General features: G+C 44.1%; 1 protein-coding gene across 1 annotated transcript in view; it reads left to right on the forward strand.

The window, feature by feature from the left end:
• Nucleotides 1-14689, forward strand: part of PDPR (pyruvate dehydrogenase phosphatase regulatory subunit) — a 42770-nt gene that overhangs the window by 13996 nt on the left and 14085 nt on the right. The window contains exons 4-11 of the mRNA XM_049786346.1: nt 1748-1829; nt 1927-2090; nt 3998-4119; nt 5114-5231; nt 5973-6122; nt 7231-7423; nt 10928-11052; nt 11992-12147. Coding sequence (XP_049642303.1) covers nt 1748-1829; nt 1927-2090; nt 3998-4119; nt 5114-5231; nt 5973-6122; nt 7231-7423; nt 10928-11052; nt 11992-12147 — 1110 coding nt within the window. The remainder of the gene's footprint in view (nt 1-1747; nt 1830-1926; nt 2091-3997; nt 4120-5113; nt 5232-5972; nt 6123-7230; nt 7424-10927; nt 11053-11991; nt 12148-14689) is intronic.

Raw genomic sequence — 14689 nt, forward strand, 5'->3', positions numbered from 1 at the left:
TGCAAGGCAAACACCTTATTGCTGTGCTATCACTCTGGCCCCAAATTTAAGATCATTTGAATAGAATTAATGGAAGCAGTGGATTATATCTCATTGAATAAAATAGTTCAAGGGCAGGTGTGATAGTATAGTGATTAGGGTGTTTTCTTAAACACAGTGACTTGAATTGGTCTCTGGCATCTCATGATTCCCTGAACCTCTAGTAGTGATCCCTAAGTGCAGAACCAGGAATAAGCTCTGAGCACTATCAGGTGTGGAACTCCCCTCCCCTCAAAAATGAAAAATCACCAATGGAAGCCAGGAGATAACTCAAAGACTGGATCACCAATTTTGGTTGCAGGAGGCCTGTGTTTGACCTTCAGTACTGCTGGTTGTGCTCTGAAAATTTAACCCCTGAGCACTGCCAGGAATGAGCCCTAAGCCAGAAATGAGCCCTGAGCATCGCTCAGGTATGGTCTAAAAGTCCCCAGCTCCCCCCCAAAAAATTTGTTGTGAAATCTAATGGAATAGGATAGCCCAAATATATTCTCTCTCTCATTCCTTTCTTCCCTCTTTCCACCCCTCATATATATACACATACAGTTACTTGTTTTATTTGAGAAGGAGTCTTCGGAGCACATCTGATGATTTTCAGGGTTTACTCCTGGCTCTGCTGGGAATGGAGGACAGAGGAATTTCTTTTTACCATAAGTGGGTACTGTTTGGTAAAGGTGTGAAAATCTATGGAGGAAAGAATAGTTTTTGTCCCACAAGATGTTATTAGAAAGGGGAAAAAAGTGACTATACAGTTCCCTGGCAAGCACTGACTAACCATGTGATCAGTGTCACCAGAAATTGGATTTTTAGTCTTTATGTAAGGGAGGTAGCATCATTTCGGGGTCTTTCTCACAAGAATGCATAAACTACATCAAATTGTGAGGAACCATTAGATACATCTGATTTGGGAGATGTTCTGTATTAAATATGTCAAAGTCAAGAGAAAGTGTTAAAAATTAATTGCTGTAGGGGCTGGAGTAATAGCACAGTGGGCATGGTGTTTGCCTTGCATGCAGCCCACCCGAGTTGAATCCCCGACATCCCATATAGTCCCCTGTACTTGCCAGGAGTGATTTCTGAGTGCAGAGCCAAGGGTAACTCCTGAGCACTGCTGGGTGTAGCCAGAAAAAAAAGTTAATTGCTCTAAATTGAAAAGATTAAAGAGATATACATGAAAACAAAGTGCTGTACGTGATCCTGAATTGGATCCTAGGCTGAGGGCAAAAATAGCTTCTCTATAAGATATCATTAAGAAGTGAAGGGAGGGCCCGGAGAGATAGCACAGCACCTGATCCAGGACCAAAGGTGGTTGGTTTGAATCCCAGTGTCCCATATGGTCCCCCGTGCCTGCCAGGAGCTATTTCTGAGCAGACAGCCAGGAGTGACCCCTGAGCACTGCCGGGTGTGGGGCCCCCCCCCCCCGAAAAAAAAAAAAAAGAAGTGAAGGGAATTTGAATACAGACTCTGGATTACATTGATCCTTACAAAACTCAGCTGAGAATGTTTGGCTGAGGAATGACCGCTTAGGGTACTACATGTGGTGCACTTGAAAGTTTTCACTAGAAGGTTAAGGGAAACTCATTTACTGAGCCAAGGATATTAAGTGACGGCTGTTCTAGGATTCATCACACTCAATGTTCATCACAGTCAATCCTTTAATTTAGAGGTCTTGTGGTTTTACCTTTGTCTTAGTTCTTGATATTTCTTCCAGGTTATGTAAAGACAGGTTCCATCTTTCTGGCTCAAACTCAAGATCGACTGATTTCCCTGAAGCGCATCAATTCAAGGCTGAAGTACGTATGAGACTGGAAGCCTGTCCTAGCTTTACTGTGAGACTGACTTCTCCTGCAGGGCCAGCGAATGTCATTGTCCCCTTGTGTTCTGTGGCAGTGTTATAGGCATCCCTTCTGAGATCATCTCCCCCAAGAAAGTGGCTGAACTTCACCCTCTCCTCAATGTGCACGACCTGGTGGGGGCTATGCATGTTCCTGAGGATGCAGTGGTATCCTCCGCCGATGTGGCTCTTGCCCTGGCCAGTGCTGCCTCCCAAAATGGTAAGCAGGTTTTTGGATTAGGAAGAGATTCGCTAAGAAAGTATTACACCCACGCTAGGGAATGACAACTCCTTTTCTCTTTTGGAACACAATCTTGTATTATTTTTGTCTTAATGTGGTATCTGTTAAATATTAGTTCCATAATATTTTTTCTTATTAAAGTACCAGGGAGGGGCATAGCGGTAGGGCATTTGCCTTGCATGCAGCCGATTCAGGACAGATGGTGGTTCGAATCCCATATCCCGTGCCTGCCAGGAACAATTTCTGAGTACAGAGCTGGGAGTAACCCCTGAGTGCTGCTGGGTGTGACACCCCCTCTCCCCCCACAAAAAAAAAATGTCCCAGGGAATTTTTTTGAATTCTGATAAATACACTTCAGATTTCAGGGCATTTTTTTTCTTGAAGGACTTGAGAGCTCCAGTGTTAGAACACACCTCAGGGAGTTAATGGCTTAGATGGTGTCTTGGTGGTAGTGTCTAGACTTTTTTTGTTCCTTTGTTTGATTTTGGGTCACACCTGGAGGCACTCAGAGATTACTTCTGACTCTGTGCTCAGAAATTGCTCCTGGCAGGCATGGGGACATATGGGCTGTTAGGATTCAAACCGTCTGTCCTGGATCTGCTGCTTGCAAGGCAAATGCGCTACTGCTGTGTTATCTCTCTGGCCCCTGTCTAGGCTATTACTTCTTGGAAGTACTACTTCATAATGTAAAGGAAGATAGCTATTTGTGTGGTTTTGTTTCTGCCTCTTTTTTTCTAGAATTGTGTATATCATTACTTTTTTGGGATTTTGCCTATACTCTGCAGTGCTTAGGAGTTGTTCCTGGCTCTGTGCTCAGGAAACTATCTGTGGTACTTCAGACTTGCACCATGGCTGTGGCCTCAAATACATAATCTAAAATGAGTGTCAGTCACCTATTCTGTCTCCTAGCTCTAGCTCTATAGCAGTTGGTTTTAAAATTGACTTCCCATTTCGGTTTTTTTTTTTTTTTTTTTTTGGTTTTTGGTTTTTGGGTCACAACCAGCAGCGCTCAGGGGCTACTACTGGCTCTATGCTCAGAAATCACTCCTGGCAGGCTCGGGGGACCATATGGTATACCAGGATTCGAACCACCATCCTTCTGCATCTAAGGCAAACGCCTTACTGCTGTGCTATCTCTCCAGCCCCTACTTCCCATTTCTTGTTTGGGAAAGGTTCATTTACATAGTCTCAGGCTGTGGTTTTTAGGAGTTTATATTTTTTGGTTTTTGTGTCACACCTGGTGACACTCAGGGCTTTACTCCTGGCTATGCTCTCAGAAATCGCTCCTGGCTTGGGGGACCATATGGGATGCCTGGGGATCGAATCGTGGTCTGTCCTAGGTTAGTGCATGCAAGGCAAATGCTCTAACGCTGTGCCACTGCTCCGGCACCAGGAGTATTTTTTTTTTCAATTACAGATTTTTTTTTATTTTGTTTTTGTTTTTGGGTCACACCCGGCAGCACTTAGGGGTTACTCCTGGCTCTACGCTCAGAAGTCGCTCTTGGCAGGCTCGGGGACCATATGGGATGCCAGAATTCGAACCACTATCCTTCTGCATGCAAGGCAAATGCCTTACCTCCATGCTATCTCTCCAGCTCCTCAATTACAGCCTTAACTTGGTCTTTCCAGTGTTTTGAGTTGAGAATCTGGTGCAGATGACTTAATTCTGGGTTATCAGATGGTAGATTCACTTTTTTCCCTTTAGTTGGGCCACACTCTTAATGCTCATGCTCAGGGCTTACTTCTCGCTCTGCTCACTCCTGGTGAGGCTCAGGGAACAATGTGTGTGCTGGGGACCAAACCTGATTCGACTGCATGTGAGGCAATTGCAGTAACTGCTGTGCTGTCATCCATTCCTCACCAGTTATTTCTTTATCTTGGAACAGGGGTTCAGATCTTTGACCGGACAAGTGTCCTTCATGTATTGGTCAAAAAAGGTCAAGTTACTGGTGTGGAAACAGACAAAGGACAGATTGAATGCCAATATTTTGTCAACTGTGCTGGTCAGGTAGGTTAGTTGTAAATTGGGTCACTAATTTTTTTTTTTTGTTGTTGTTGTTTTTGGACCATACCGGTAATGCTCAAGGGCTACTCCTGGCTGTGAGCTCAGAAATTGCTCCTGGCTTGGGGGATGCTGGGGGATTGGCTTGGGATGCTGGGGGATTGAACCACAGTCCGTCCTAGGCTAGCTCGGGGAAGGCAGATGCCTTACCGCTTGCGCCATGACTCTGGCCCCTGGGTCACTAATCTTTATCTAATTTGTATCTCCAAGATTTGGGGGGTATTGAAACAGATGAATAATACCATAACAGAATAAATAAATATCAGAGCCCACACTTTCTTGTTTGGACTGGAAAAAGAATTCTTTTACTACAAATCAGAAACCTGGACCTTTTCCTTTCAGAGAAACTCCTACAGCCTTTTCCTTCATCCACCATGGGTAGTCATTGCTGTCCTTTTCAGGAAGAAGGCAGTTGTGTATTGACTGGCCTCATGGCACTAGGTTCTTTTGTGTTTTATTTCATTCTACAACCTAGCAAATAGAACATGAGGTTGTTCTATTGTGTCAGGAGCATAGATTTTGTTTCCAGACACTAAATTACTTCTATTTCTAAGGCAGATTGATCCCTTGCCTTCCTTTGTAGTCCTCAGATAACCTAGAAATATTTTTACCACATAGAGTTTCTTTATGACTTAATCTTTAGGGTTTTTAGCAAGGCCAGGCACTTAGTTAGAAGGGACTCATTTGTTTCCCATGAGGTCCTTTTACTAGTTGGCAAATCTCTGTGATCCAATAATAAGATTTTTGGTTGAAAAAGTACAGTGTTGCTCCCCATCAAATAATTGAATTAAAGCAGGCTGGAACCTGGCTTCCCAGAAACTTGACACTGTCGCAAGAGCACACATAGCCACTTGAAATTAAGCTCGTTTCAAGTTGCTGAGGTTGCTCATTTGTCTTTCTTTTCCTTTTCCCACCCACAAATAAATCTGTCCATTTGTAGTGGGCATACGAGCTGGGTCTGTCCAACGAGGAGCCGGTTAGTATCCCGTTACATGCCTGCGAACACTTCTACCTTCTGACTCGCCCCTGGGAGACCCCTCTGCAGAGCAACACACCAAGTGAGGACTTACACTTTATTTTTAATCTTGTTTCCTTGCCACTACTCTGTCCTCTGAAAAGGAAAGCTTTCTGCCAAGGACAGATTGCCTGAGTCTTTTCTGGAGCATGTTACAGGGGAGGTGCACCCAGTTCTAACTTTTTCCTAATAGCCCTGTATGAAAGATTGCCAGAATGGGCATTTTGAGCTTTTCAAGCAGTTCTTGGGCTTTTTGTTTGTTTGCTTTGCAAGCTAACTGTAGTCCCCCAAAAAGTCTACATTGAGACTATTTGCAATGTAACCCTAAGTTTTTTTTGAAAGTTTATACATTGTAGAAATGTCTTCGGTAAGTTATAAACTTAGTTTGTTAGTGATTCAAGCGCCATAGGAGAGGATTTGGGTAATACTGTGAATATTTTACTCCCTAGCAATGAATTCTCTAATTCCCTCCTTGACAGAGTTTCATGTGGTATGGTGGTGGTTTTGCAGTTTGTTTTTGAGGACTAGTTGAAAATTTCTCAGTAACTGATTGGATAAGGTCTAATCAGGAAGTAATCTCCACTGTAAATCTGAGTGTGGGATCTACTTCATTGACCTCTAGGTTTATTTAAAGCTGTTTAAGCTGTCTTCAATTGGATGCTTTCCATTAATACAGTCAAGAAAGGCTGGTTTAGTTTAGATTTTCTTCCCCGTCCATTCATAAAGCTGACACTGTTTTTCTCTTCTCCTCCCTCCCTATACCCTTGTTAATTCTTGTTTTCAGCCGTTGTGGATGCTGATGGGAGAATTTATATTCGGAACTGGCAGGGTGGCATCTTGTCTGGAGGCTTTGAGAAGAATCCAAAACCAATTTTTACCGAGGGAAAGAACCAGCTGGAGATTCAGAATCTGCAGGAAGACTGGGATCACTTTGGTGTGTGAGCGAGATGATCACAGTAGTGCCTTTGTATTTGTTTAATAATAATATACATATAAATATATATATTTTGTTTTTTGGGTCACACCCGGCAGTACTCAGGGGTTACTCCTAGCTCTATGCTCAGAAATTGCTCCTGGCAGGCTCGGGGGACCATATGGGATGCCAGGATTCGAACCACTGACATTCTGCATGCAAGGCAAACGCCTTACCTCCAGGCTATCTCTCTGGCCCCAATAATTTGTATTTTTCTTTTTCTTTTTTTTTTTTGTGGTTTTTGGGTCACACCCGGCAGTGCTCAGGGGTTACTCCTGGCTTCATGCTCAGAAATTGCTCCTGGCAGGCACGGGGGACCATATGGGATGCCGGGATTTGAACCGATGACCTTCTGCATGAAAGGCAAACGCCTTTACCTCCATGCTATCTCTCCGGCCCTAATTTGTATTTTTCTTAATTGAGATGTAATATATGTGCATTTTGCTGGTCATAATCCCAGCTACCATCTATCACTATTCCATTAACTATTTTTTTTTTCCCTTTGGATTTTTTTTTTCAGACACACCCGTTTGATGCTCAGGGGTTACTCCTGGCTAAGCGCTCAGAAATTGCCCCTGCTTGGGGGGACCATATGGGACGCCGGGGGATTGAACCGAGGTCCTTCCTTGGCTAGCACTTGCAAGGCAAACAAACACCTTACCTCTAGCGCCACCTCGCTGGCCCCCCCTTTGGATTTTTGGGTCATACCAGGTGGTACTCGGGGACCATCCTATGGTATGGATCGAATTGGGACTTCCTGCATGTTAAGTATGTGTCTCAACCTTTTGGGAAGTCAACCCAGCTCTGAAGTTAACTTTTAGATTTCATATTTTGAATTAGAAAGGACTCAAATGTCTGAGTGCCTGGTCTGTATGCAGAAGGCCAGAAGGCCTGGCTTTGATCCTGGGTATCATATGCTTCCTCAAAGTGGCCCTACCAGAACTGCCAGTAGCAGGCTCAAGAACACTGCTGGATGTGGCCCCAATCCCTGCTGATAGAAAAGAAAGCATAAGGAGTTCAAATTTTCTCCTGTAAGCTGTCTCTGTTTTGATTTTGTTTCATTGTTCAGAGCCCCTTCTGAGTTCCCTCCTACGTCGTATGCCAGAACTGGAAACTCTGGAGATCATGAAACTGGTGAACTGTCCTGAGACTTTCACCCCAGACATGAGGTGCATCATGGGCGAGTCTCCTTCAGTGCAGGGCTACTATGTCCTGGCTGGGATGAACTCTGCTGGCCTCTCGTTTGCTGGAGGAGCTGGAAAGTAAGTCTTACTTGCTTGCTGGGCTTCTTCAGCTATAGTCATTTCTTGTTGATATCATAGCTAATAAGATGAAACATGTAATTTCATTCAAAGTAAGCACTGTGAGAGGCTCTGCCATTCTAGAAATGCTGAGCAAAATGTTTTGAAGTTTTGAAGTGAACCACAAAGCTTGTGGGATATTCTTTTTTTGATTATATTGTTTTAGTTTTGGGGCCACATCCAACTGTGCTTAGGGCATCCTTCTGACTATTCAGGGATCATTCGTAGTAGGGCTCAGGGCACCATTTGAAATGTCTGGGATCTGAACCTGGGTTGTACTCCTTTACTGCTGTAGTATTTTTCCAGTTCTTTTTCTTTTTTTTTTTTTTTTTTTTTGGTTTATTTTTTGGCCATACACAGCAGCTCTCAGAGGTTTCTCCTGGCTCTGCGCTCAGAAATTGTTCCTGGGGCCAGGTGGTGGCGCTAAAGGTAAGGTGCCTGCCTTGCCTGCGCTAGCCTTGGACGGACCGAGGTTCGATCCCCCGGTGTCCCATATGGTCCCCCAAGCCAGGAGCAACTTCTGAGCACATAGCCAGGAGTAACCCCTGAGCGTTACCGGGTGTGGCCCAAAAACAAACAAACAAAAAAAAAAGAAATTGTTCCTGGTAGGCTTGAGGGACCATATGGGATGCCAAGGATTGAATCCCGGTCTGTCCCTGGTCTTCTTTGTGCAAGGCAAACATCCTGCCACTGTGCTATCTCTCTGGTCACTCCAGTCCATTTGTTTTGTTTTTGTTTTTGTTTAAGGGCTTGGAGGACTATATGGGCTGCTGGGAACTCAATTTGGGTTGGCCGAGTATGAGGCAAGAGCCCTACTCACTTTCTCTTTGGCCTTCATCCAGCCTATCTTTAAAAGAAATATTTGAGATTCGATGCTTTCCAGGGCTATTATATAATTCTAAAATGATACTTCTTACCAGTGTACTCTCTCCCTTTCCCAGGAACCCCAAAATCTCAATTTTGTGGATCAGTTCTCCCACTATATTGCCTTTAGACCTTCGTTGCTACCTTGCTGTGCATCTTTAACTCCTATATATGAGAGAGACCCTTTTGTGTCCATCTCTTTCCTTCTGATCAGCTTCACTCAGCATGATCCTCCATTTCCATTGATGTTGCTTTTGTTCTTAGAGGTATATAATATTTCACTGTGTGGATATACCACAACATTTTTTTTTTTTATTTTTGTTTTTTGGGCCACACCATCAGCGCTCAGGGGTTACTCTTAGCTCTGTACTTAGAAATTGACCCTGGCAGGCTCAGGGGACCATATGGGATGCTGGGATCGAACCTGGATACATCCTGTTCAACTGTGTGCAAGATAAACACTCTACAGCTGTGCTATCACTCCAGCCCCATAGCACAACTTTAATTCATTCATCCATAATTGGGCATTTGGCTTGTTTCCATATATTAGCTATTATACTAAGTCCAGTGATGAACAGAGGTGTACATATATCCTTTTGAATTAATGTATTTGTGCTTTGGGAATAGATGCCTGATGTGTTATTGTCTAGTCCATCTCTGTTGGTGTTGTTCTGATTTGGGGGCATACCTGGCAATACTTAGGACTTATTTCTGGGTCTGCACTCAGAAATTGCTTCTGGCAGGTTCATGATATGCCCGAGATAAAACTTGTGTTGATTGAACCCAGGTGAACTGTTTTTAATGCAAAGACCTATCCATTGTACTTCTACTCCTGTCCCACCCCCCTCACCACCTTCATCTTCCTCTTCCCCCCTTTCCTTCCCTTCCTCCCTCTTCCATTTGGGTTTTGGGCCACACCAGCAACACTAGAGTTTTTCCTGGCTCTGTGCTCTGAAATCACACCTGGCAGTTCAGGGGACCATATGGTGTAAAATAAAATCTCCATTGTTTGTGAGATCACCCCAACCACGGCACCATATCTGCAATCCTAGGCAGACAGGTCTGAAGCATCAGGTAGTGCTGAATTATTAATGAATCAAGGGGTGGGGGGGAGAAGGATGGAAGGAAGGAAAGAAAGAGTGCTTTTACATATCAAAGGAGAGATTTAAGGAAAGAGGAAGTTGGGGGACTGCCTTTTTTTGGGTTAATAGCTGTGTTTCATCTTACAATACAGGGTGCTGGGGCCAAACCCAAGTTGACTGCATGCAAGGCAAACATTCTTTTGCTGTTCTATCACTCTGGCCCCCATCTTATTTATTTTTTTGTTTTGTTTTTGGTTGACACCCGGTGATGCTCAGGGGTTACTCCTGGCTATGTGATCAGAAATTGCTCCCGGCTTGGGGGATCATATGGGACGGCAAGGGATCGAACTTCGGTCTGTCCTAGGCTAGCGCGGGCAAGGCAGACACGCCTTACTGCTTACTTCACCGCTCTGGCCCCTCATCTTATTTTTTTAATCACTAAATACCTTGGATTAAAAAGTTGTTCGTAATACTCTTTTTTTTTTTTTTTTTTGTTTTTTGGGCCATACCCGGCGTTGCTCAGGGGTTTCTCCTGGCTGTCTGCTCAGAAATAGCTCCTGGCAGGCACGGGGGACCATATGGGACACCGGGATTTGAACCAACCACCTTTGGTCCTGGATTGGCTGCTTGCAAGGCAAACACCGCTGTGCTATCTCTCCGGGCCCTCGTAATACAGTTTTTTCTGACCTTCAGTGTTCTAACACCAGTCTGACCATCAGTATAAGATTCCCTCCACCGTTGTCCTTAATGTCCCACCCTTTCCCAAGCATGCCTACTTAGTAGATACAAAATAATTTACTATATACTGTTGTTACAACTAAATGGTGTGCATAGTGTGACTTGTGTTAGGTAATCTTTTTTATTTTGGGGTTACTGCTGGTTCTGAACTCAGAAATCACTCCTGGCAGGCTCCAGGAACCTTATGGGATGCCAGGGATCCAACCTGTGTCGGCCACATGCAAGACAAATGCCCTACCTGCAGTGCTATCTCTGGCCTGGTAATTTTATCTTTAAAGCTAAAATCCTCAGGGACAAAGACAGTATAGCAGATAAGGCATTTAACTGCAGCTGACTTGTTCAATTTCTGTTAACACTTAAAATTCCTTGAGCACCCCCTGGAGAGTCCCCAAAATGGGTGTATGGGAGAAATAAAATCTTCATGGTGGTCTTGTGAGGTGGATTGTGTTTGTTTGTTTTTCCATAAAAACAGGAAACTAGGCCCAGAGCAATAGCATGGCAGAGGGGCATTTGCCTTTCATGCAGTGACCCAGGATGGAACCGGGTTCAATCCCTGCCATCCCATATGGTCCCCTGAGCCTGCCAGGAGGGATTTCTGAGTGCAGAGCCAGGAATAACCCCTAAGTATCACCTGGTGTGGCCCAAAAACCAAAATACCCCCCCCCAAAAAAAAAAAAAAAAACCAGGAAACTTGCTCAGCAAGTCTGACAAAATGGCATCTTTTGTTTCAATATAATTCTAGTAGTATTTACATCTGATCCTCTTACCTTGCTGTACATAGGTACCTCGCTGAATGGATGGTGTACGGTTATCCCTCCGAAAATGTTTGGGAGTTAGACTTGAAGCGCTTTGGAGCCCTCCAGAGCAGCCGCACATTTCTGCGTCATCGGGTCATGGAGGTCATGCGTAAGGAGATTTGTTCTCTCTTCACTCGGGCAGGGGTCTTGAGTAGAGTCTGGCCTTTGGGCAGCACAGAGCTCTACCTCTTTAGGTTCTTTAGTAACTGCTTCAAGTTGGACATATGCTGTTTGACAGTTGCAGTGCCCACATATTCATAGCACATTTTCTTGCATATATGGAACCTTATTTCCTTCTGGGAGGTAGGTTAGGACTCATCGTGGTAATTTCTAGGAAACTTCCTGTAGCCATTTCTTCTATGTTCTGCTCTGTTCCACTTTGGAAAGCCCTATTGTCAGAAGGAAAACTCTCTGCTCTTCACTTGGTCTTTGAGATCATGGTTTATTTCCCAAGAGAATTTGTTAAGTCATCCTCAAAAGTTCAGCTGCTTCTCAGTGTCTCAGGCAGTAGGGCATTTGCCTTATACATGCTAACTTAGGACGGACTGCAGTTTGATCCCTGGCATTCCATATGGTCCTCCAAGCCAGGGGCAATTTCTGAGCGCATAGCCCTGAGCTTCACCAGTGTGGGCCCCCCCCCCCCCCCGCCAAAAAAAGATTCAAGCTTCTCAGTGTTTTTCATTATTATCCGTGATAGGCTAGAAAATTAGGAAATTACTATTCATGAATAAAAAACATTTCAGAGCTTAGCATGGTTTAGAACTATGTCTGAACTTTGATTATTGTTTCTATATACTTATTTGGAATGACAACTCTGAAGAGACTTGATTCACAACCATAGTACCCAGGAGTGCTGGGTGATACTATCACTGCTATTGCAGCTTTATTCTTTCATTTGTAGCATGCTGATAGGTGCCTTTGGTTGGCAGATTGGGCTGCATTAGCCAAGGATTTATGTCCTTTTGTTTAGGAGCACTTAGGGTCTAGTGGGATTTGGAGACCTATCACCTGTGACTTGGGCTTTCATAAATGGTTGTGTGTGTTCTAGCTCTGCTATATGACTTGAAGGTTCCCCGTTGGGACTTCCAAACTGGGAGGCAGTTACGCACGTCTCCTCTCTATGACCGGCTGGATGCACAAGGAGCCAGGTGGATGGAAAAGCATGGATTTGAGAGGCCAAAGTTCTTTGTGCCACCAGACAAGGGTAAGAGGCACATTATTTTATTTTTCTTATGTACTGTGAATTAAAAAAAAATCATTTTTATTTATCTTATATTTTGTTGGGAGTGGGGAGGGTCAGTGAAACACGTTCCTTCTAATCAGTGCCCAGAAACTTGAGCCATCCCCACCCAGCTAGGCCTGAGGTTTAGTGCTAAGGCTAAGGATGTGTTTGCTTTTTGGGTATTGCAGTGGCAAACTCTAGGACCAAGATTAGTGCTTGGAGCCTCCAGGGCTACATGGGTCTTCTGGGGTCAGGTGCATGGCTTGTATGTACTGTCTTCCCAGCCCAGGAAGAGTGTATTTTTGAACACTCCATGGCGGTGCTTAGGACTTACTCCTTGTTGAATTAAATAATTATCGATGGGGCAGGATGGCGGTGGATGGCGATGGATTTCTCTCTCTGCCATTCCAGGCCACGTGGCTCAGCAACCCCATCCAGCCGGCAGGTCCCAGGCCCAGGTGAAAGGCGAAATCACTCACTCACAGGCAGGCATCAGGAAGCATCATCTTTATTCATGCCCTAACCACCACAGGTGTGTGGCCTATTTCATAACCTTTCAAGCATTCGGCCATTCTTAGCCCTGCATCTTATAATTCAGCCATCTTCCTTTGGCCTCCATCCTGGTCAAAGACCAAAAGAGGCAAAGAACCTAAAGCCAGCGAGCGCAGCAGGTCAGAGAGACCGTCTAATCCCCTGGCTCCAGGGTTTATCTACCTATTCCAAGACCCCTCCCAGGAAAGGGCGGGGTCTAGCAGGTAAGGTCACACCTAATATTCAGTTTCCAAGACCCCTCCCAGAAATGGGTGGGTCTCAGGTAGCTACACTACATTTCCCCCTTTTCTGAAATATAAAGACCCTTTTGTAATTTTGACTCCACCTTTAGCCAAAGGTGGGTTAATATTTTCATACAACAACGTAATAAAGTGAAAATTAATATACAAGCCCTTTTCAAAAACAACATTTGTGCAAAATATACTATACACCTGTAACTTAATATTCTCTTAATGCTTTTTTACCAAGCACTATTTCGGAACTTTCATGTTCCTATACTTTTAAACTATATTGGGGGAACTTTCTGTTCCTATAACCTTTCCTACACACAAGTACTACAACATAAATGCATAACATACATTTTAAAAACAGGCTAAGTACATTAAAATACACACAGTAAAACATTTTGCAATTGAAAATATTAACTGAAAAACAACAAAACACATTTAAATTATAAAGAAAATGACTTAAGACAAAGATGCAGGTGGTTAGAAATCAGATTTTTAAATGGGCTAAAACTGCTACTCTTTTTTTTTTTTTTTAAACCACTAACTAACTAAAACTTATTCCATCACCAACTATGAGTAAAATATATAACTACCCGCTTAGTCCCTATACTTAAAATCATAAGTCCAGATGATTAATTTGTCACACGCTGATCTCACCACGTGGCTTCTGTAAACTTTGTGCAGGCCGGTTTCGCTAGCGCCATTTCACCTTTGTGATCTGGAGGGTGGATCCCAGGCTCGCAGCTTTCTGCTACAGGGCCGAGTTCTTGGTTGATAGCAGCTGCCTTTTTTCCCCTCCGGATGGCACTTTTGGAAGCAGGTTTCTCTCGGCCACAGCTTTTTTGCAGGTGGCTTTTGGATGTTCAGAGTTCTAGAAGTCCAGTCCGAAGTTTTCAAAGTCGAAATCCAAATTCAAGCCAAAGGTTGTTCTCAGAAAATCAGTCCACTTTAAATAGTCTTTTTTTCTCCTCCGTTTCCAATTTAGACTTTTAATCAGTTTTTGAGGAGGCCGAGGTTTTTGTTTATTGTAACAAAGTTTCAGTTCTGGGCCTGGGCCTGGGCTGGAGGTGATGCAAGCTTCCACCTCCCTTGTTTCAGTTGCCCTTATGCCCCCATAAGGGGTATCGGCCATATTTGAAAATGGCTTCACGTGGTAGCCCAAGGTTTTGGGCTCACTGCAACTGAAAAAAGCCAAAATGAAACTGAAAAGCAGAAATCTCACCATGATTGCTGTTTTCTTGGGTCCAGGATTCAAATCACAGTTCGAGCGCCATTATGTTGCTAAGGTTCATTCCTGGTGGTAGTGGAGATTGAACCAGGGTCAGCCACATGCAAGGCAAATGCTTTATTACCTGGTACTGTCCCTTCTGCTTTTTCTTTTTTCTTTTTTTTTTTTTGGTTTTTGGTTTTTGGATCATACCGGGCAGCCCTCAGGAGTTACTCCTGGCTCTACACTCAGAAGTCGCTCCTGGCAGGCTCGGGGGACCATATGGGCTGCCGGGATTCCAATCACCGATCTTCTGCATGAAAGGCAAACGCCTTACCTCCATGCTATCTCTCCGGCCCCTCTTCTTCTGCTTTTCAAGAAAACAATCGCTTTTGTTTGGGGGCTATATCTGGAAGTTATCAAGTGTTATACCTGGCTCTGTGCTCAGAGCTGGTAGGACTTTGGGAGAGGGGAGGGAGATTTGGGTTGCAGGTAATTCAATCTGGGTTGGCTGTGTGCAAGAGAAGCACCCTACCTG

This window comes from Suncus etruscus, chromosome 14 (assembly GCF_024139225.1).
Source record: "Suncus etruscus isolate mSunEtr1 chromosome 14, mSunEtr1.pri.cur, whole genome shotgun sequence".
Classification (NCBI taxonomy): domain Eukaryota; kingdom Metazoa; phylum Chordata; class Mammalia; order Eulipotyphla; family Soricidae; genus Suncus; species Suncus etruscus.